This window comes from Corvus hawaiiensis, chromosome 3, assembly GCF_020740725.1.
Source record: "Corvus hawaiiensis isolate bCorHaw1 chromosome 3, bCorHaw1.pri.cur, whole genome shotgun sequence".
NCBI classification, from domain to species: Eukaryota; Metazoa; Chordata; class Aves; order Passeriformes; family Corvidae; genus Corvus; species Corvus hawaiiensis.
In genome coordinates, this window is record NC_063215.1 from 95638551 (window position 1) to 95661544 (window position 22994).

The window sequence follows — 22994 nt, forward strand, 5'->3', positions numbered from 1 at the left end:
GTGATTGGCATCAACAATAAAGCCCCTTCCTGTCCTCCCCACAGCCAATCCAAACCACTTTATCCTGATTCACACCAGCCAACAGCACAGACTTAGGCAACAGTCAAAGAGGAATTTTAATCTAGATGGTAGTAATGCTGTTATATATTTTTTACCACAGACATCCAAGACCAGTTTGCTTAAGTCTGTGCCACAGCACAAACGTGTTTGTAAGGGAGAATTACTGCCTATTTTAATGCCACACAGTCAAGTGTTGCCCAAAAGCTCCATAGGTTGGCATGTGCAGTAAGAGCTGGAAATTGTTCTTCCTAAAATACCACAATTGTTTCTCATTAGTGCTACTGATGCATTTCAACTTAATAAAATGTTATAAAATCCATTGCACCATTGTTAACTGTGGCTAAGAAAAGCAATCCTAATGGCATGGATGAATCCAGCCAGACCGCAAGGGATTACATAGTTTGATTTGTTCAGCCTCGGTCTCATAACAAAAAGGCAGAAGGAAACAAAAGTAAGATTTCAAAATTATAGATATAGTTTCATAGTTACAGATGTAACTGTAATGCTATTTTTGCTTAGATTTATTAATCTACTATGTATTTAGAAAGAAAAGTTATTAAAGAAAGTAAAAACACAACAGAAACTCCTTTTATTAAACAGAAGTGATGCAAGTAGAAGATAAAAACCCTTTCAACCATCTGCTCCACTCTTCTCTCTTTTTCTCCATATAGAAATATCAGTAGTCCCAGTTTCACTGAGCTCCTCTGAATCTGTACACCCCCTTGTCAATCCCACGTGGCCCAGGCTGGAGCACCTACCAGTGCTTTATGCCTCATCTCACACTGTCTCAAATGCAAGTTTCTCTAAGGTCCCAGCTTTCACCTCCCTGCTCTACAGCCCCGAGGTTTCCAGTGGAAATTGTAGGCTCTGAGCAGGACACCCACCATCCACCATGTTGTTCAGGTGGGGATCCATCCCCAGCTTTAAGGTTGAAAAATTGTATTAAATGTCATTTGGAGATTGATAAATAAAGTCTGGTTAGTGGTAGAACTCAGATCTTTCCACTTGCTTCCACTTAAAGCTGTCAAGACTGACAGACAGCAGTGGAAGCCACTATAATTAGATTTGGAGGGGAGGAGGAAGGAGAAGACAACAAGCTGATGTGTTGAGATTCTGAAAAATTATCAAACAAGATGTGCCTTGTGTTAATGCTGAATGGTACATCACAGCAAATTCAGTATCATAGAACCATAACTGCTTATCACACTCAGCTGTGAGAACTTTGTACTGACTTAATTGAGGTCAAGAATTAATTGCATGCCTTTCAGATAACACTTCTAAATGGCAGCATCTGTCTAAAGAGAAGACATTAATTCAAACCTTTTAGGCCAAACATTTACAGAGAAGCAGAAAGTGCCAGTCAGAGCAAGAATGGGAAAAAAGTAAGTAAAATGTTATCTTGTCATAAAATGTGTCTTGACTGGCAAACTGTAAGTATGGATCAAAGCAGTAATATGCTGGAGGAATAGCTAGATACAGCAGAGCGTAGGCTTGAGTATTTAACCCACTACTTAATGTTCTCTTCTCTGTACTTGTGTATTCCAGGGAATATTGCCTCCCAAACCCAGCCTTGCATCCTCTTTTCCATTGTTAGTACTCAGTGATGACTGAGTTAGACACTTACCAAGGCAACGCCACCAAAGATGAACACAAAAATAAACAACAGTTGAAGAACAAATTATGTTGCATTTGTTACAGCTTGTTAATAAGGGGTCTCAAGCTTGACTGGTGAAGAAACAGGACATACTATGGGGTGGTCCTTGAATTCCAGCCTATCTTGGTGCCTGAGATTACCAGCTGACAACCTAGCAGGGAGCAGCCGTGGCCAGGGCAGTGTCTCAGACATGAGCATCTCCAGGAGTATCTACCATGCCCAGTGATAAACTCTTTCTTTTCCTGATGGCAGGGAGGAATGGAAGCAGAGGCTTGACACCTTCTAGTTCCACAGCAGCTATTGCTGTCTCAGGTTGGGGTGGAGGCCGGTAATTTGGAGTATGTAAATTATATTGCACATTCCACTCCCTACAACACATGCTCTTATTGTGGTAACTTCTGTCTCCAAGTGGAGGTAGTATAGGAGTTGTTACATTCCTTGAATATTGATCATCCCTCCCCTAGGGATGTGGTACACATTAAAAAACAAACAAACAACACCCCCAGCCAACCAACCCCAAACCTAAACCAACATCAGTCGTTAGATGAATGGACAAAAACATTCCCTGGGCTCCGCTCTCCAAGATGGCAGCAACAGTATCTAGGACTGCAAGCAAACATAAATTACACCTGTCCAAATCCACAGCAGAAAGGCTCACATTCCAGTTGAGGAATCTCTGCCATTCATTATGCTGCCAGGTGCCTTCACACTTGCTCCTGGCCACTAAATTTTCCCTGTGAAAGGTGAGCAAGGAAGGGAGCAGCCCTAACACGCACGGTCAGGCAGAGGCAGCCACTGACTGTCAAGCTGCGAGGCTGATCTGTACTGCTGCCCACCACACACATGCACAGCTTTTCCCACCTCATTCTGCTCCTCCTCCTCTCTGACAGAAACTCATAAGCATCACAACTTTTGCAAAGGTAACTTCAGGGAATTACAGAATCAGTAGGTATATTTGGAAGGACTGCGTGCAAGCACTGCTGTGCAGGATGACCTGTTAGAAGCTACAAATTATGTCTCGAGGAGATGGATGAAAAAGTGCAAGTTGGCAGCTGAATGAAGACACAACTGAGTAGAATTCCACTTGTTAATTTGTAGAATGAAGGTAATAGATTGCAGGGAAAAAAGTTGATCAAGATTGCTCAAATACACTACGTAATACACCCTGGAGAAGTCTAAACCATTGCATAAAGTCAGGAAGACTTGCAAATCACTGCTGTAACCAACACACCCAGGAGCAGTCATTCTTCACCTCTATTTGCCAGAGGCCTTAGAAAACACCACTACTTGACTTTATGATCAAAACAAAAAGATAAAAACATCGACTTGCAACTTGAGTCTTGCAATGCTGCAGCTCAGAGATCAGCAGCTGCCAAAACCCCGCAGTCTCTGGTCACCATCTTTAAAAACAGATGAAAAATTAAATATCCTTACAAAATAAATGGATTAACATTCTGTTCCAGTAGAAAAGCATTGAGTACCAGAGAAAAACTCTCTGTACCCTTGTTCACAGAAGCTCTTCACCCTGTGAGCTGTGTTGCTGAGATCCTACCCAGCCTGTAACAGCTGATCAAGTTCACATCGAATTTCAGCTGAACTGTTATAAAAATCCTGCAGGGTTTCCACAAAAGGTCAGCACAATGTATGCAAATGCATGATGAAAGGATATAAATGAACATACAAGATAAACAATATGAATTCCTGATTAAAAACAGTTCAGCTGAACCTAGGTATTATATAAACACCAAAGATGACTTTTTATAATCTGATCATCCTAGTCAGTGACTTCATTATGCAGGGAAACATGAGCTGGAATACTCAGATTTTTCAGTGCATTCTACAGTTTCACATGTGGAGCCATTTGCATGCATTCAGTTCCAGGCAAAGTCCACTGCTAAGTACATCTGTTGTCTGCAAACAGACCTCAACAGGGCTGCCTATTTAAACACAAAAAAATTGAATTTTGGATCTACGATACAATGCATGTAAAATCTAGCTATTGCTTCCAGCTAGAGGAAAAAGAATGCTCATGGACAAGGTTCCTGTTTTAGCAGTTCAGAAGCACTAATTCTGTTACATTAGACCTAATCATTGAGAACATTTAAATTAGTCTTTAATCAGCAGAGCTTCATTACTTAACATGTGCTATTTGAGTGCATTTATTAAATGCACTGTATTTCCCCCTCCTCAAAACTCAGATACCTCGAGCTCTTTTTCAGATTCTCTTTTAGAATTCATCTTTAATCTTTGCTATTATAGAAGTGTAAGTTTGTCCAGTTTCTCTTATCTTCCACCCTCCTTCAGAGTAACAGTTGTTTACATATGCACAAATACTTTAAAAGCTTACATTCCTGAAGATACAAAGCTTTCATGCATCTCCAAAATACTTTAGTAAGTGGAATGTCCATGCAACTGCAGCTCCTTCTACTCCTAGGTAGCCAAAATGATTAAAGAAACTAATTAAATAATTAATCACAAGTACCATTCTTTGTCACAACTGGATTCTTTTGCCATTGCCTGGATAACACAGATAAATATTTTACTGTATCAGGTTGTATGTCTTGCCAGGCTTGTAATTGAAGTGGCCTGGAAGTTTAATATTTTAGTGAGGCACAAATGAGTCATGGTCTCAACTGCCTGTGCTGAACATGAATTATGCACCTCATTTTAACAGCAGTCCAACATAGAACTATGGCAGACATCCTGTGCCCAGTGTCAACCCTACTACAGCGTTAGGGGGATTTGTCCTACATTAAAGGAAACTTTTGTCTACATTTTGTTTAGAAATTCAATTCCTGTGAATGGCTTGTGAATCCATGTAGACTGTTGAGTAATCAAATCACTGGTGAACAAATTATATCTCAGGAAGAACAGCTGTAGATTGATGCTCTCCTGCTGGACAAAGTCCTTTCCACCTCAGTCCTCTAATTTCAGCTGTCAGTTTTTCATTACCAACACCACAGCTAGAACTAAGAATGGGTACAAATGAATCACTGCTCAAACAGCTGAACTGCTGTGACTAACCCAGGCTCCACAGCTTCTTTAAAACACTGGTCAAAGTCTTCCTGAAGTAAAGATAAAGGACAAAGGGAGTTGTGTTTTTCTTCACAGTGATCTCAGTATTTCTATACTCTAGTGTACTAAATAAATTTATTACTTGTAATCATTTCTGTGAGCACAACCAGAGGATGCTGGGGTTTTTTATCTCTTCCAAAGGGTGGAGATGAGGAAACAAACCAGATGATAATTACAGTGATAAATTTTTCAATTACTAATTTGCCATCAACTTTTATCAACTGCGGGTCATGCAAGTGCTACCCAAGTCCCACCCACAGGATGGAGTGGAAGACACTTGGCTTGTAAAACTTCTTTCAAGTTCCTGTGCTGCTTATCGTTTACTCCTTGAATGGCCAAGTATCAGGCACAGCCCAGCAAGACTGGGCATTTGAAGGTCAAACCAAAACTAACTGAATTGTCAAACAATCCTGGTGGAAGGACAGATTTTTTTTTTTGGAAGGACAGATTTTACTGAGCATTTGGCTCTTTTTAAACTTATTTTTTTTAAGCCACGCTTCCTGGAGTCAATTACTAAAAATAAAAATGAGGAATGAGATTATGCTAAGCATGATTTATGGCTGTCATCATTGGAGAGAAGCAGCTGAAAGTAAAAGCTCAAGAGATTAAAAGAGGCATTTTTCAAATTTATTCAGATTGCACAGCAGAGTACTTGAAGTGGTCAATGCCAACTTCTCCCTGGGCTGCCTTGAAGCTGCTGGAAGTGGTCAAAGATTTACAGGAAGAGGATGTCAAGCTCCCAGCAGTTTTTCATAGCAAAGAATATTTTCATCTCTGCCAGGAGGAGATAAGTGGTCACACACAGGTGAGAACTCATGAATCAGAAAAACCACATCACAGGTAAACAGGGGCTGACTTGGCAGTGGATGTCTGAAACCAGAACAGCCTCTAAGTGCTGTTATTAGCCATGACTGGAAGGGCAGTGCCCAGAAAGCACAAAGAGCAGCAGAAAGGCACATCTCAGGTGATTAGACAGGCATCACAGAGGGCTTTCCCATCTGTCTTCTCACAGCAAGAACTCACTGTATTTGTACTACAGAGCAGGCCTCATTGAAAACAAATTTCAAGTTCCATATCCCTCTTGTTAAGCTTTCTGGTGAGGTAGTGTTTACACATATTCAGTGAATCATCAACATTCCCATCTGCTATTTAGTACACTCACATCCCTAAAGGGCAGACCTGAACATGAGTACCTGATCTGCAATACTGGTTTTTGTTGAAAAAAGGTTTAATAAAAAAAATCCAACAAACTGATTCATCAGCATGGCATTTAAAAATATTTTTTCTCAAATGCATTAATTACCTTTTAAGTTCTGCAGTGGTTTTGTTATCTTGCCAAGTTGAACTACTGGAGGCATTGCAGCACAGTTAAGAGTCATGGGTTGTATCCTCTCTTTTCCTACACAAGAAGAAAAAATATCCCTCCACAAAACAGAACAGTATTTTGTATGACCATAGTGATTTCCTAAAGCTCTAAACAGCAAAACAAAGAATTAGGGGTTTGTTGTTGTTATCTGGTTTGGTTTTGTTTTAAATAGGAAAGCCAGCACAATTGGGTGCTTTTTTTAGGGTCAGGCTGAAATACCAGAACTACAACTAAACCTAAAGCCTTCAAGCTATTCTTCTGGTTCATCTCTATTGACCCACTCCCCCAAAAATGAAAATCAGTGTATATATTTGTTCTTGACCGAATTTACATAGGCTAACAGAAATACAAATCTCTGTAGTGGATCTGTGATGTGGCTTGTACTACCCAGATGCACTCTCAGAAATTCCTACCCAACTAACAAAGACTTTGTCCACATTAAAACTTAAACCCTTACAACAGGAGAAACAAGGAAAGCTCCTGCATCTCTCTCACATGGCACAGAAGGCTGTCAGGAAAACCTTTTCCTCTGCAAGGGTGAAAATGCACATCAATTCACTACTGGTGACAGACAGAGATAAAGGAAATAAACTATTAGAGTTTGTACATTGGAGGAAGGACCAGCTCACTGCTTACATGTGTCAGCTTCACTGATGAGCAGCAATAATTAGCCTAATTAGTTAAAATTGCTTTTGTTTCTCCCTCGTGGAATGAGGGAAAGACCTTCTGAAGAAGTCATACATTTTTTGTCAATTATTACAACTCCTGAAATTTCCTCTGTGTCTGAAGTGGGTGACCAGCTCTGAGGGGGTCTCCATCCACTTCACTCAGCGATCTAGTCTGGACACTGTCATTTGCACAGACCAATTTCTGCAAATATGAAACTAGTGCCAGTGGATTTCAGGCTAAGGGATAAAAGCCTAGCTTTAGCCAGAACTTTTGAGTATTCATGTAGGAATAACACTGGTACAAACTGCAATACATGAAACCTTGACCTCTGCACACCTTGGGACTTGGTGAAAAAAGGCGAGTCAGAAGCCCTCATCACTCACCACTGTGAGCTGCTGCCCACACGCATTGCTGGCAAATCTGGACATATTCAAGCACACCTCAGCTGCTCCAGAGCAGAGACTGACACTCACACAGGCTTGGCCCCAGCCACTGCTCCAAAGGGCCTTCCTTCCCTCCTGTTGCCTCACTCACTCGTGGGGGTGACTCAGAGCAGCCGGGAAGGCTGCGCAGCTGGCTGGGAATGACTGCAGTGCTCTCTGCCCACTCCTGCTGCCCATGCAGAAAAGCCACAGTTCAGATGGACATGAACACATTGTTTCCTCCAGACTCCTGTTAAATACAGAAATACACTGCAGGTGCACAGTCAGCCAGTCCAACAGCTCACTATTATTTCCAGGATACACCACACATCTTCCCCAGCACCTTTCTTGTACTGCCTGCATTGACCAAGTCGCTGTACAGCCAGACAACACAAACCAGCTGAAAAAACACCCTAGCCAAATGGAACTGTTTTAAGTGGATAAACTCATGATCTGATCCAAAGAGCAACGCTGGAGTCAGGAATAAGCACAAGAGAGTCCCTTTTCAGCACTGCCACACACCTAGACGGTGTCAAGTGAAGCATGAAACTGTACCCTGAAGATTCCCCCACCATGTTTGGCAGAGTCCACCCATCCACATCACACTCAGTTTATATTTATCTCAGTCTCTTCCAGCTCAACTGCTACTCCTTGGATTTTCTCTGTACTTAGCTGTGTGTTAAGCACGGACAGCTCTTAATTTCACATTAACTGCATTCCTAAATTTAGAGCTTCTAGGAAGCAAGGAAGGGCTCCATAAAGTGGATTGCCAGCAAGTCACATACTTAAACTGTTGAGCAAAAGTATTTTAAATCAGCCAACCCACACAAGTCTCTTATTTTATGCTATCTTCTTTCAAGCTTTGTAGTCACCATTGATACCCATTTAAAAAACCTTCCAAACAATTGCTTTTATTAATCACAGTTTTAAGAGACTTCTGGAGAACTCCACACTCATATCTGAGGGAATGTAAATGTAACACTCCCTGTCTATAGGGGAAAAAAAAGGATTATTTTTACGTCTGTGAAGTGGCTATGGCCTAAGTTTTATATCTATACAATAAAAGAGCTTCAGTATCTCCTTGACTGCTCTACTGAGTCACTGGTTCAGCACTGACAAGAAGAAAAATCAGCTTTTTACTATAGTTAGGTGTCCAGCAGACTAAAGTGTTTAAGGCATTGTTACAGGCTCTTTCTAACCTCAGAATTTCTCTCAAAATTCACTGAACACTGCTCTTACCTTATCTAAGATCCTTGGATCAGGAGGCTAAGTGCAAACTTTATTAACATACGACCAAGCTGCCCTTAATTTTGATACCATCACTTGGAGGTGGGCAAGCAAGAGGTAAAGACTTTATCCTAAATGCAAATAAGAAAACAAAGAAACAAAAAAAAGCTTCTTATTTCTCAGCTGACAATCAGCAGAGTAGAGCAACTTTCTGAAGTGCAGACCTGGGATGACTGCTCACTGAAATGCAGTAATCTGTAACTTCAGTAGTGAGTTTGAGCAGCTGCTGTTTGTCAGAGAGATGTTCCTTGGAGTACAAACAACTCAGGAACTATCAGGGGTCGCTAAGATAGGCTTGTTTCCTGGTAACACAAAACAGCACCTGGCTTAAAAATTCAGAGGGGGAGAGGGCAACTGCAACACTGCATAATATGCCTTGTTAAAAAAGCAGTGTAGCATTCAATTTTCCTTTGATTTCAAGAAGTGTTTTTGTCTCAATCACTCTCTCTGCTTTGGAGGTGAAAATGTCAAGGTTCTGGGTAAGTCTGCTTTTGCTCAGCATCCCAGGTTGTGTCCTTGGAGGCACCTATGTTTGTGAAGCAAGAGCAGCTCCCATAGTGCTGGACACAGAGCTGCAGCAGTCAAGCAGAGAGAGCTACCAGTTCTTGGGCTTTACACAACTCAGAACTGCTTTGAGAGCTGGCAGGGCTCCTAAGTTCCCCCCCCCTCTATTTTTTCCCCCCTGCCATCTTGGTTTGCACAGTGCAGACACCTGAGTACACCTGCACTGCCACAAAGGGAACAGATTGTTCAGGGAAGATGCTGTTAGGAACTCAAAGGACGTGTGTGTAAATATGCTGACCAAGGACACAGCAAGTACTTTAGGCAAACAGAAAGACAACAACCAGAAAAGAAATGAAGCCAATTCGAAGGCAAGATGCCTCCATACTGTGTTGTATGAGATCTCTCTTTCTCTGTATGCATACACACACGCACTGAATATCACTCAGAAGATATTTTAGGAAAGCAATATAATTCATTCAAATCCTATCAATTCTTTCAGTAGGTTGGTGGGGTTTTAAACTAAAGTTGTGGTATCACTAAATAAATAATTCTTAAAAGTTTATGCACCTGTTTAAAGAACCATTAAACTTGCTTCTAGACCTGTGCAATTCCAGTACAGTTTCACAGGATTTAAGTCAAAATATATCCCCTATAAAATACAAAAACTTCAGCTATATTCAGGCATATCAGTCCTTGGGTAAGATGAGGGCATATCCAAGGAAACAAAAATAGGAAAGGAAGTCTAAGATTCCATGAATACCCACGATGAGTGCAACTTTGGGAATCATTTTTGAAATACACTTGAATGACCTTAGCAGGAGATTACACTCTAAATTCCAGGGGAAGGTAGAATCTGACAGCGGACATTCCTTCCCTGCCTTGCATCCAGTTCCACATTGCCTGGAGCAAGGGATCAGCCAGGAATCTAGAAATGACACTTTCTGGCATGCCTGAGCACATGTTCACAGGAATGTGAGCAGCAAGTACTTCCGAGAGTAACTGGCTACACCATCCTCCACCATCTGAGGAGAAGCCAGGTCACATTACAGAGCCTAAGCACCACAAACTATTGTCTTAACGCTGAACTGCACATATTACCAGCACCTCCAGTCATCTTCATTCAATCATCTCTCCTCCTGCTCAGCCCAACAATTTATCCCAGCTAGATGAAAGCGTATCTCAGTGATTAGGAACAGATCATGACGTAGCTGTCTGCATAAGCCCTTCTGTTGTTTGAATTCTTAGCAGCTGTCTCAGGACCAATGTCTAGCCACTGAATATTTTCTTTCTTCTGCCAGTAAGTGAAACAGATCTGAATTGTCTTCCATTATCAGTGTGCAGCTATGCATAGTAATCAAGTTACTGCTTTGTTTACTGAGAAGCACTAAGGAGATTTAAGTTGGGTCCGTATGTCAGAAGTGCTTTCCAAATTCTTTGTTGCACATCTTCAAGTACAGGCACCAGAAACAGAACGCAGGAATCTAGCAAGAATAACCTCCCTGCTTCCACTAATAGTCAAGGATCACATTCACTGCTGATAGCTCCAACAGCAGCTTTCTGCATATTGCTTCCTCACTTCTCTTTAGGTATTTTGAGCAATTGTCTGCCATGGAACACGTGGTTTCTGTTGAATTGACAAGTGTATTTCCCAGTGTATTAGGAATAAAAATACACCATGTTAGAAAACAAACAAAATACACCCCCAAGAATAACCTCACTACAAATCTAACAAAACATAAAACACTGTGCTTACATAAAAGGACAATTTACTAAAGGTCCAGGGCCTTTCCTGATCAGCACACACATATAATTAACCTGCAAATGAGCCAGCATGAGAAATCCTTCAGAGTTTGTTAGAAATACAGGTATTTGCACAGCAATCCAACTTCCTATACGAGCTAATTTCCAATAAGTAGTAATTGCAATTTTCCTCCCCCTGCAATCTCCCATACCTAACATCCACATTCTCAGGCTTCAATTAGTATTTGCTTGGCTTTAAAACTGATACAAGTTCTTGGAGTTCTAGAGGCCTCTCAGATCAGGTGAGCAGACTTGTTTAAAGAAGGAACACTTTTTTCAGCTGTACTAGGGTTAATCTTACCAGCTCACAGACAGTTAAGCTTCAGGCCAGAGCAGGGCTTTCCCTGGATGAGTCTGGGCTTGTTCCTGCTAGGCTTCTCATAAGTTTATCTATGCACTGGGAACATCACATGACTTACGAGAAAAGTTTGTTCCCCAGTGTAGAACAGTGTCTTGTAATTTCTGAGTTGTTTTGGAATGGCACCATCAAAGATTTCCACCAACATATTGGTCAATAACAGAGAAAGAAACACACATTCATTATGCAGGATAAAAGGAACTGTTTGACCTCTTAGTCCTCCTTTTTTTTTTTTTGCATTAAAATACAGAGGGTTTTGTGGTAAAGACACTGATCTATGGCTTTAATGAAAAAACCCAGCTGACCACAAGGAGTTCAGATCTTCAATCTGACAGAGAGCATACATAACACCAGGTCAATCACCTCTTTCTGGACCATTTAACTAGATGTAGCTACAGGTACATATATGCATGTGTGCACACAGCTGTATGTATAAACACACACACAAAGCTGTAGGCATGGAACCACAAAACTGGGACAGAAACCACCAATTTCCTCAGTCAGCTTGAAAGGCAGTGGCACTTTGTGTCTCCTGTTCAAAAGCAAAATCATTTAAGGAGTATGCTGCTCAACTTCTCCCCACTTTTGTGTCTTCTGTTTCAACCTTTCATCCCAATTATCTTTTCTAGTTAGGATTACAGCCTGACTAAGATATTATGACATCTAGCATCATCACTTCAATTTTTATTTTTTTTAGAGAGTCTCAAGCCAAAAGGAACTACTATGAGTAACACAGAAAAAAATTCTTCATCCTGCTATGCAAAGGAAGCCTCGGCTTACAGCAATTCATTATCATATTCTCTGCACTTGAAGCGAGCAAAATCTGTAAGCTCCAGTCGGCTCCACAGTGAAATCACCTTGAAGAAATGACAGTATCATGGGAATTTGCTGAGAAAATAACAATAAAAATTTCTGCTCCAGCGAGAGGGATTAAGCCATTTACAAGCTGAAGTCTGTAAGAGCCATCCTTCCTCCTCCTCACTCAAGTGGGTCCTACTTTCCTGCAGAGTGATAAGCAGAGACTTTTTATGAAGAGAAGGTGAAGGTCATGTTATGTGATCTACTGCCTGAAAGTCTGGACACAGAGTTCAGCCTTTTATATCACAAAGGAAGCATGAAAATTATGTATGAAGCAGTGTATTTCCAAAATTATTCTGGATCGATTTCTAGTATTGGCAAAATTCTATTTCAAGTTATCTTGTAAAATTAACAATTAAGATTAGAAAGCTGGTCAAAGACTACACAAGATTACAAAGCCTTTGGTATAGAAGACTCCTTTTAAGGAACAAAGCTGTTAACTTGCAAGTTGTCATTCATTTAAATTTCCCTCTTAAAAGAGCAAATAAAAAAACCCCCAACAAAATGAAAGGCTTCAGAAATACAGATGCATGAAAATTTAAAAACAACATGGTAATATTTTCTATATCATCTGAGAGACAGTGATTATTCCCACCTGTAAAACTCTGCCTCTTGCAAGACTCCCCAGACAGCAGCCCCTCAAGCAATCTCCTCCCTCTGCAGGACTGGGTATCACAAGTGAGCTGCAGTTTTTTTCCTTTCAGCTGCATGCATTAAGTAGTGCTGATGAATTGTAACAACACACATACACCAGCCAAATACTGGAACTTGCTATTAAAATGTCAGAAAAAAAATCTATGGATATTCCTGCCCATTCCTTCACATTAAAAGATACACACTTGGTATTACACTCATTGCTGTATAACCAGCCAAAGTGAAGTGTTTCCCAACATCCTGTACGCCTAACATTAGAACCTATGTGCTTCAAAAAGCAATAGCATGGAAAGTACCAGTCAGCAAGCTCTTAGTGTCCCCTGCTATCATAGTTTATGAAGTCTGCTGGAACAGGTTTGTAAACAAAGTTAGAGAACAGGTAGAAGTTTATAGTAAGAGCACAACTCCAAATTTGAACAGCTGCCTCGGCTGAATCAAGTTCAAATTTACCCCAGATAATTTAAAAAGCAACAAATTGGCATCTGAGACTTTCTAGGAGAAGGTTATAATAAAAAGTCTTCCAAAAAAATTAAAAAAAAAAAATGTCCAAGAAAAACTGCAATACCAATTGAGCAGGACGGAGTCACTTCTGGGAATCAAAACCGTGAGTAGGCGGTTCTCTGCTGCTGCTGCTGGGATGGAGGCTGTCCTTGCTGCTGCTGGAGACGAACCTGCTGCGAGTACGGGTCCTCAAGAGACTTAACAAAAATAGTTGTTTTAGGCCCAGTTTTCCAGACAATACCATTTGAATCTATCACAGAGGACTCCACAGTGATGTTGTGGGTGCCAAGGATCACAAAGTTTAACAGAAACTGAGTGCTGAAGTAGTCGTTGTGCGGTTCCACCCTCTGCTCCATTTCATTGGTCATGTTGTCGATAGGAATCTGAGAACACAGATGGAAGGTTAAAACACCATTTTATATAAGCCTGCCAAAAATAAGTTTTCAGCTCTCCACTTGAAGGAGAGAGGAGAAAAAAGGAAAAATCTGTCCTCAATTTTTCTAAACCAATACATATGTATGCTTGAGACAGCTTGACAAGCTAACAAGTCATCTTCTACCCGAGGTTCTACTTTTCCACAAAGTAATGTGAGTCAAAGATTACACACTTCCCAGTCCTGTTCTTTCACAAGCCATTGACTTTCTCCTATTCCCCCTCAAAAAAAACACCAAACAACAACAAAACAAACAAAAACCCAACCCCAAAACCCACCAAAACAGCCCTTTCACTAAGCATCACATTAGCAGAACCTAAATCTCAGTCATGCAATCTTTGATAAAACTGTTGACTTTAATATGTGCCTCCTCAGATGCTATTTCATGTGGACAGTCTGTCCTAACAATTTCCATAAACAAAAGAACCTTAAAATGACTATAAAAAATTTCAAGAGACTATACGGTAGAGAATAATCTACTCCTGGTTTGGTTTTTTTCCCCTGTGGAGTTTTGTATGATATATAACTAGGCCGAGTTTTCCTCATCTCAAACTGATTCCTAATGACTTGTTCTGAACATCACAAAGCCTCTTTGCTTGGAAGAAGAGCTGTTACAAAAAGGTATTGACATATTGCAGCTTTAAAAATCCCAGATCCCCCTCCACACGTTATGCTTGGCTCTGACCAGCGCTTGAATGGCAACTGTCAGGAGTGAAAGGATTACAGAACCACACATTCATCTCAACCTGGAAAACCTGAAAATTCTGCTGCCCAGAGTCAAACAAAAGAAAAGAAAAACACAGCAAAAAAACTTAAGACTCCTCCTGGCTCTATTCCATCCATACCTTATAGTCTTGTCCAGATTTGCTCTGCAGCACTGAAGAGACATTTAGACAGACAGACTGGATTTTACGGAAAAGGCCTGGTTTAGATCCGTGCTGAACCACTCCTTCCACCTTGAGGGCCAATTGCTGGTTGTTTTGTACTGCTATAGGTTCTGCTGGGTTCCTTGGAGACGGGGATAGAGCAAGCTGGAACACAAGTAAACAGAGCAAAATGTCATTATAAGCCTCCAGAAAAGCAAACAAAATTCAAGGATGAAACAGGACACCTTCTTATAGAAAAATTTCCAAGGAGAGGGTGGGTAGGAGAAGCAGCAAATGGAAACACAGACATTATCAGAGACTCATTACTATTTTATTTAATAAACATCATCAGCAATAGCAGATAATATCTTTATATCAGTTTCGTTCACTACACTTCTTCAAAAGATGTGGAAAAAGATCTTCCACAGAATAGCCACAGGTATATTAAGCTGAACAAAGAAGCAAAATGCAGTAAGATTGAATATTTAAAAACTTAAGGCTTTCACTTTTCCCAGAAAAAAGAAGCACTTGACTAAAACAAAAAAACCCATGACCATAGTCATATATAGTTATTCTCAGTCAGTGTGCTGATATATATGACAATTTTCTTCCAAGGCAGTAAATATTGCTTTTTAAAGGAAAAGAAAAAAAACGATACAAATCTATAAAAGCTGCCTTCCTAGGACCAGAATTATTTCGCTTTGCAGACTCAGAATCAACAAAAATTCCAGCTACATTTTATCTTTAAGGCTTTGCAATCAAACAACTGAATCCCACTTGCCTACGTCACAGCCTAGTGGCTCTGAACAACCATCCATACATGTTATTCAAGTTATTCCTAACAGATTAACCCAAATGCTATTTGCAGTTATGTATCTTGATTAAAAATGCTGAAGCTTTGTGCCTTCAGTAGGGCTTCTCAAGAAGTAAAGACTCTGTAAAGAGAAATTTGAGGCCATATTTGAGCAGTACATACCTTAATACTTGTAGACTGCAGCTTTTGGAAAAAGTACCTTTGAAATGAAAGGGGCACCTTCAACAAGGCAATGACAGCATTGCACAGACAAGCTGTATGCTGCAAGAAACAGAGCCAAAACAATTGAGAAAAATTATCATTCATGACACAGGAAAAAGACATGTGTTTGAGGTACTGAAACAGCAGGAATTTCCATTATAAGTCCAAAAATATATTAATACAGTCATAGAATTACAGCCACTAAGATGACAGTGACTACATTCAGCCTCTCTGTTTATGTTCTGCCCCTTATTGAAGGAGGTATTCTGCTCTGGAAAGAACAAGGTGGCCAAGCAAAAGAAAAATACAAATCTTTCCAGTCCTAGTGTTAGAGTCGGCAGAGCAGGATCTGCTTAAAACACTCATACACAAAACCAGCACACACAAACCCTCAAATAAACAACTCCCCTCCAAGCAAACAACACTGGCATCTATCATGACTTAATGCAATGCAGTAATTAAGTTTTAAGCCTTGTCTACTCTTCTTTTCCCTGCTGCACCATGCCTCTGGCTCAGATGAACACAAGCAGTGCCACTGAAGTCCCCAAGCTGCCCTGGTGTGGAGCCAGTCACAACTACGTTTACAAGGTTTACCTTTGCTGTGGTTTACATGACTCATTCCTCTATTCTATTTGGAACTGGTAAAGACTGTTGAATTTGGAAACCAGGCAAATAAATGCCAGCCATGACAAACAAACTACCTTGTTCCCACTAACATGCACTTCAGCTTTATGATGTTCACTAGCAGGAAGAGACAAACCCACCAGCCCTGTAAAGGAGAGCGTTATCAGCTCACTGCTTGCACCTGGCACACTCCACTTCGTGCTCTCTGATGATCTGCTTTGATAAGAGAAATGCTACGCTCACAAAGCACAGTTCACCACCACCAGCTCAGGGACTAAAGCTAGGCTGCTGTGTGGGAGGGGGAGAATCCCTTCACAGCAAGAACGTGAACGAAGACAACGTGCTCCAGGTTTGACAGTGAGTGTGGTGAGGGGGTCTGGCAAAGACCTGACAGTATTTGTAGTTACCTTATCAGCATCTGCTGTGCTGTTAGCATGGAAATTTTTAAAAGATTACTTTTAATCAGACCAGTAAGGTTACAGATGTTTTAGCAAAACTGTTTTTGAAGTGTTTTTAAACAAGTGTGTCTCTGTAGAGACTGTTTGTGTCAGTAATGTTAAATAACTGAGAATGCTTCCCAGTTTCTTGCCAAGCACAGATATATGGAGTTGATGGGGTTTTGCCCCCTTTCTCTATACAATATACATTTAAAACTGTTACTTGCCAAGTAAGACACAGGAGCATATTTCCTGTTGAGGGATTCCACTTCCTCTAGTACATGATTAAATACAGACATCATTCTTCTTTCATATTCACTTTCAACATGAGCTGTTCCATTTGAGCTATATTCCTGGAAACTGAAAAAAAAATAACAACAAAAAACCCCAACCTTTTCATTGTGTCTAACTTACTTTTCTCATCATAACCTGGAAGGCACACTACCAGACAGACCCAAAAAGACATTACAACCTGAAATCCATTAAGAAATGTCTTTCAAATTGTTTACTCTAAGTTTTTTACTATTTTTCCACTATAACACTTGCCCTTTATATTTAAATCTTTCTTAACTACCACTCACCCACCACTTTCTGTCCCCACCCTCTCACTTGAAGCAGTGACAGTTCTAACAGACTCAGCATACTTACTTCCCCTGGCCTTTATTTAACCCTGCAGTGTTTATAACAGTTACGAGAAACTCACCACACAAAGAAAGAATGCCAGTCAGAATTGAGACTAAATCTGGAAGTTTATCATCTCCTGCTTTGAAGACAATTCCATCTCCTAGACACCCAGCTTCATACAAATTTGACTAATACACCTTTAAGCAATGCTTAATTCATAACGAGTACTACAGACACTTAGGATGTTCACCTTTATCACCAGCTATAAAATCACAAAAAGATTTTATCCACAGTATTTTCCATTTAATCTCCATTTAAACTCTGGGTGTTTTAAACAGTGATTCAGTTCATCAGTACTTCAAGGTTGTTTTCTAGTGGATTGAAGTCCACTGTTAGAAAAAGAGCCAGAGGTGATGGCTTCACATTTAAAAATTTGAACTAGTTTAGTGCATGTACTTTCACAACTTTGAAGGAAGCTAAGATGCACTTACAAGTGCAAGCAACAGGTATGGGATCTAACACACAATGACACAAAATAAGTGGCTAAAGGAGAGATTAAAAGTTCAAGTCTATATTTAAGATAAGTCTATTATAGTGCTGTCAAGAGCAAAATCAGTATAAAATACAGAACTCAAAAGAGAGTCCCCAGCCTGCCAGGTACAGCACAGCAGCAACAGATCCTCAAGCCTGCCCAGAATATAATTAGAAGGGTCTACTGAGAAACTTTCTGAGCATTCCTTGAATTCCTAGGTTTAAAGCTTCAAGGATTCATTAATACGCAGAAAAGGAGTATGCAGTTAACCATCAAACCCACCTTGCAGATTCTGGATCCAAAATCAGAGCTTCTATTGCATGTGAAATCAACAGGCAGCTCTGCTGTTGTCTGATGTCAACACTAAGGAGTTAAAAGACTTTCAAAGTTGGCACCTAAAGCAAGAAATGTAGTGTATTTAGTGGCACTCTTCCTTGCATCTGAGAAGTAATCCTACAGTCATTACTAATTTAGTAAACAAAGAGCAAGAACTGTGAAAATACCAAGTTATATGCTGCTCCAATTTTTGTGTGTTGTTTATGAAGTAATTCCAAACAATAGTACGGTAATGATTATTTTCAAATAGGTTTGAAGCAAATGACAGCTAATTTTTATGTTATTAACTTTCAAAATGACTTTATGGCAGTCTTCACAGAAAAGAGGATTTTTACGAGAAGGAAAGTGGACAAATTGTAAGATTTTTAAAAGGATACAGTTCTACATTCCTTAGAGTTGCTGAGTCTGCATCAAAAGATGACTGATACAGATCTCCGTACCGTGTAGCCAAGTTTCGGAATTCCTCCATGGAGTGTTTCATCTGCAGAGACAATGTTACTAGGCAAAAACACAAAGCAAAGCAAAACAAACAAAACCCCACATATCCAGAAAACCACTACACTGTAGCATACAACACTGAAGGAATAAGGTGGCATATTTGAGAAAAATTCATTAAGTTCTTGCTTCTTCACTCGGATAAAGATTACCAAAGTGACAGACTCTCATCCATGCATTAAACAGCTACTTTTCCTACACCAACAAAACCTCCTTGGGTTAAAAACAAAGCAAACAAAAAAAACTCCATCAACAACCTCCTCCATCAATAAGTAAAAATAAAAAATAAATAAAAATAAAAATAACTGATAAAGCAAACTGCTATGTCTTTCAAGGACTACCCACTGGTTGCTTCTGGCAGACCATGTGCATTTAGAAGCAAACCTTCTTGGTGTTCCATACAGTACCAAGGCAGTTGCCAACACTCAGCAAAAGGAGTTGCAGAATGATCCTCAGGTATATGCATGTATTCTTCCTTGGTGTACTCAGAGTGTCTGAGGTGTTTCAAATCAAGGTGTGAAAAGCCTTGCTGCAAGTTTGAGTGAACCAAGTGACTTGCCACATGCATTTCCTTGGAAGCTGTGTGTGTCACTGGAGGAGAAAACACACGTGCACACTCAGCTTCAAAACACAGCCTGCTACAGGCAGGTGTTTTCAGAGCTACAGGTGAAAACCAAGGTCCACTATTCAAAAAAACCCACTTCACAACTACTTTTCATTTCTTTTGTCATACAAGTTTGCTGAGAAGCAGAATTCATACCAGAGTCACAAACATAACTGCACAAGAGCGGAACGGGAGCACATGCCTGGTTAGAGATGCGTCCACACCTTTGGAGATCGTTTCCCGATGTCATAGCAATCGTTGTGGCAATAGCTGGTGGTGGACTTGTTTTTAGGCTGTTGCAGGTACAAATAAGTTGAGAAAAAGCTTGCAGAAGGTCAATCCTGAGTTTCACAAACCCACACTGAAAGCTCAGAGGATTAAGTGGTGTACTAGCAGCCTGAAATACAATAATAGGGATGTTGGCAAACTAGGTCAAAAGCAAAAGTGATAAAATTACACTGCAGTGTCGCTGAACAGTCTCATCAGACAACTGAATTCTTAAGTTCAATTCTAAAAGCTGGTGTTTTAAAACGACATTTAACAGGTTGCTCAATTTCAATCACACTAAATATAAATGACAGAAGTTACACAATTACTAAGTCATATTCCAAGCATATCACCCTTGTACCAAATGCAACTTAAGCAGTTAAAATGCTATTAGGGCACCTATTTCCTTTTTCCTAGGCCAAGCCATTGGGCTTCAAATGACATTAGCCCAGATAGTCTTTACCATAAGAAAGTGTACACTGAATTGGATGGCAAACAGAAACACGAGGACTGAAAAAGTAATTCTCTGCATCAGCCAGAAGAGAAAAAATTGGCTGAAGTAACCCACAGCAAGAGGAAGGGGTGATTTTTTTGGAACTGTGACCTGGATGGGAACATTGTGAAAGCACGGAACCTTGCATTTGATGAAGAGACACAGTCTAGTGGTAACTAAGAACAGTAAATAACAGAACTCCAGGAGGGTAGACAAGCTGCTATTGTTCAGAAAATACAGTTCTGTGAAGCTTTGCTCCCTAAGAGCTTATCTGACTGGTAGAAGCATCTGTGACAGCTTAGGACACCCAGGAGGGGGTAAGCTGCAGTACCCAAGGTTTGATACTAGTTAAGCCAAAAATACACTATTTATTTTTCCTAAACTGATGGATTTTGAGAAGAACAAGCCCTCTGCAAAACAAAGCACTGGGACTATTTCTCAGACTCATGCCTATCTTCCCCCGTGCTCCTTATTCCCCACCAGGTCATTTCCCAAAGCAGGAAGTTATAACCTACCCCAAAACCTTACTAAGAACCATTTCTTTCCTGGCAGAAGACCAGAGAACTAGTTTCTCACAGAACATCCCATCATCTGAGAAGTGGCCCACTACTGACTAAAGTGAGGAAACATCAGCCCACTGCAACCAGTTTAAACTACTGAATTAGATTTCAACTGAAAAAATAAGACCATTTCATACTCGAGCCATTAAGCCTCTCTTATCTATCACTTTGCTTTTCCTTCTCCAAGGGCACAAAAAAATCTCTTTTGAATTGGAATTGTTCAGTTTATTCTGCAAGGATGGTTTCAGAAAACCTTCTGTGGAAGAGGGCTACACTGCACTGTAATTGCTCCAGAGAGACTACATGCTTTTAAAGAGTAAAGTACTTATATCAAAAAATCCAGACATTTTTAGTAGCACAAATTGGACTTGATTCTTGTAAATGGAAATACAAGCTCATCTCATTAATACTGCAATTTACCTGATCTGCTGTGGGCAATAAATGAATTATAATTCTTTTTTGAAAGTGACAGAAAAATTTCTTTGGCTCAGCCAAGTTCTTCAAATACCACCACTTGCTATCGAGATATTTGGAATTAGTACTACTTAACCAATGGCTGTATTAGTGCTTTGTTCAAGTTCTGTATCTTCTTTAGATTACCAGCAGTGAAAAATAAACCCAGTGCTTCCACTGAGACACATGATCTGTGCCAGAAGGAGCAGGACCCATTCAAAACCTTTGCTAATCCTACAACGAAGTACACAGCAAGACCGATGGGGACTGTGGTCAATATGCTCCCTGACAAGTAAGTCCCTGTTCTCCCACAGGGTAAGGGAGAACCTCTTATCCATAAAGCAGTGGGACTTCTTTCCCTCAAGTGCACTAATTCCAATGAAAGAACACTCTGCAGTGCAAGATAGAGTTTTATGTGTATCAAGGAGGAATTGAGAAATTTTCTGACAAGATCAAGCACTGTCTGAATATTTCATCATTGCTCAACGGGGCTGACTGAACATCTGCAAGACATTTACTGACACTGTGTTTTCCAGCTACAAAGTGGAGCAGCTACACAAGGTTCATCACATGCACCACTGGTCTGTGGTACCAGCAGTGCTGAGTCATGCTCTGCACTGAAACAGCAGCAACAGGAAAGCTCGAGTAAGAGAGAAGAGACAGCAAAAGCCTTCAGCAGGAAGGCTGTCACGTGCATTTTATGGCACTTTGCTCCCCTTGGAGAGGCTGAGTTCTATAGACAAGCAGTGAGCGGCTCCTTTTACAGCTGCTACACTCAAGCATGGTTGGGAAATTGTTCAGAGTGAGGCAACAAGTCAGCAACAACCAGCAGTAAAACCTGATTTCTTCCTCTCTCACCTACAAAACCTCTACTTACTCCTCTGGCCCTCAATCATCCACAAGGAGGGCACTGCACCCAGAAAAGCACTATGTGCAACATGCAGGAACTGATGTCATCAGAAGAGATGAAGACGGGAATCCTTCAACATAAAAAAAGCCCTGAACTCCAGGGAAAGGGTAATTAAATTACTGGATCACAGAATGACCTATTTAAGCAAGTTATTTTCCTGCCTGTATTAAATATTAACATCTAATTAGATGAGGTCCTCTTCTCAATGTCTTCTCTATGTTAGAGAAATCTTGAAGTGTTGAATTAAGTGTCTTATTCACTCAGCCAACAGTTAAAGACAAACACTTCAGGGCTGATGAGTTTTTCTCACTGAGGACAAAAGTAGCAATTTATGTCATTTCAGCTTATTCTGGAACGTTTTATTAATAAATAATAATATCTGAACTTTATTAAAAACGAATGTCTGAATTGTCATGACCCTAACAGTCCAGTAACTAAAACAACAAAGCAGCTTCACTGAAGAGGCATACAGAAAACTGTATGTAAAGATTTCTTCATGGAAACTAAAATATGAAAGAAAGCATTGTGTGAAGCTGGATCATCTTTTGTTAAGAAGCAGCTTTCCAGTAGGAACTGAAGGTCCCTATTCATTAATGCCTTTTTTTTTTTCTTTGTTTACATTCACAGACATCATACAGCTTCTTGCTATTTTTACCACTTTGGAGAAGCAGAAAGCATTTGCATAAAAAGCAGGTACCAGTTGGATTTGATGAAACTGAATTGTCTTTCCTCCTCTTACTAACTTGCTGTTAGGATTCTGTGAGATCACAATGTCAAATACAAGGCAACATGAACTCAGAAGGAGGGAGGAAGACAATTGAATCCTTCTCTGTATTTCAAGAAGACAGCAGCCAATTTAGGCCAATTCCCAGGCTTGGCTATTACAATAGTTTTTACTCAGCCAAAGCAAGGAGTGGAAAATTATAAAATGATAACTTTAATTAAACAAGATCTGTCACATTTCCTATGATCTAATCAAGGCAGGAAATGAGGGGTGGAAGGAGAAGAAAAAGCAAAGAGAAATCTAGCTAGTCACACTTGGCTGAGCTACAGGATCTTTTCTCTCAAGATGCAGTGTGTTACAACTGAGATGCCTGCAGAGAAGAACCAGAGAGTCTGGCAGATGCCAGACATATT

General features: G+C 40.3%; 1 protein-coding gene across 1 annotated transcript in view; it reads right to left on the minus strand.

Moving 5' to 3' along the window:
• Positions 1 to 626: 626 nt before the first annotated feature.
• INTS7 (integrator complex subunit 7) overlaps positions 627 to 22994 on the minus strand; it is a 36645-nt gene continuing 14277 nt past the window's right edge. The window contains exons 14-20 of the mRNA XM_048296686.1: positions 19377 to 19571; positions 18453 to 18556; positions 18022 to 18090; positions 16811 to 16943; positions 15484 to 15582; positions 14487 to 14672; positions 627 to 13591 (exon numbers count right to left, since the gene is read on the minus strand). Of these exons, the coding sequence (XP_048152643.1) occupies positions 13304 to 13591; positions 14487 to 14672; positions 15484 to 15582; positions 16811 to 16943; positions 18022 to 18090; positions 18453 to 18556; positions 19377 to 19571 (1074 nt within the window). The 3' untranslated portion in view covers positions 627 to 13303. The remainder of the gene's footprint in view (positions 13592 to 14486; positions 14673 to 15483; positions 15583 to 16810; positions 16944 to 18021; positions 18091 to 18452; positions 18557 to 19376; positions 19572 to 22994) is intronic.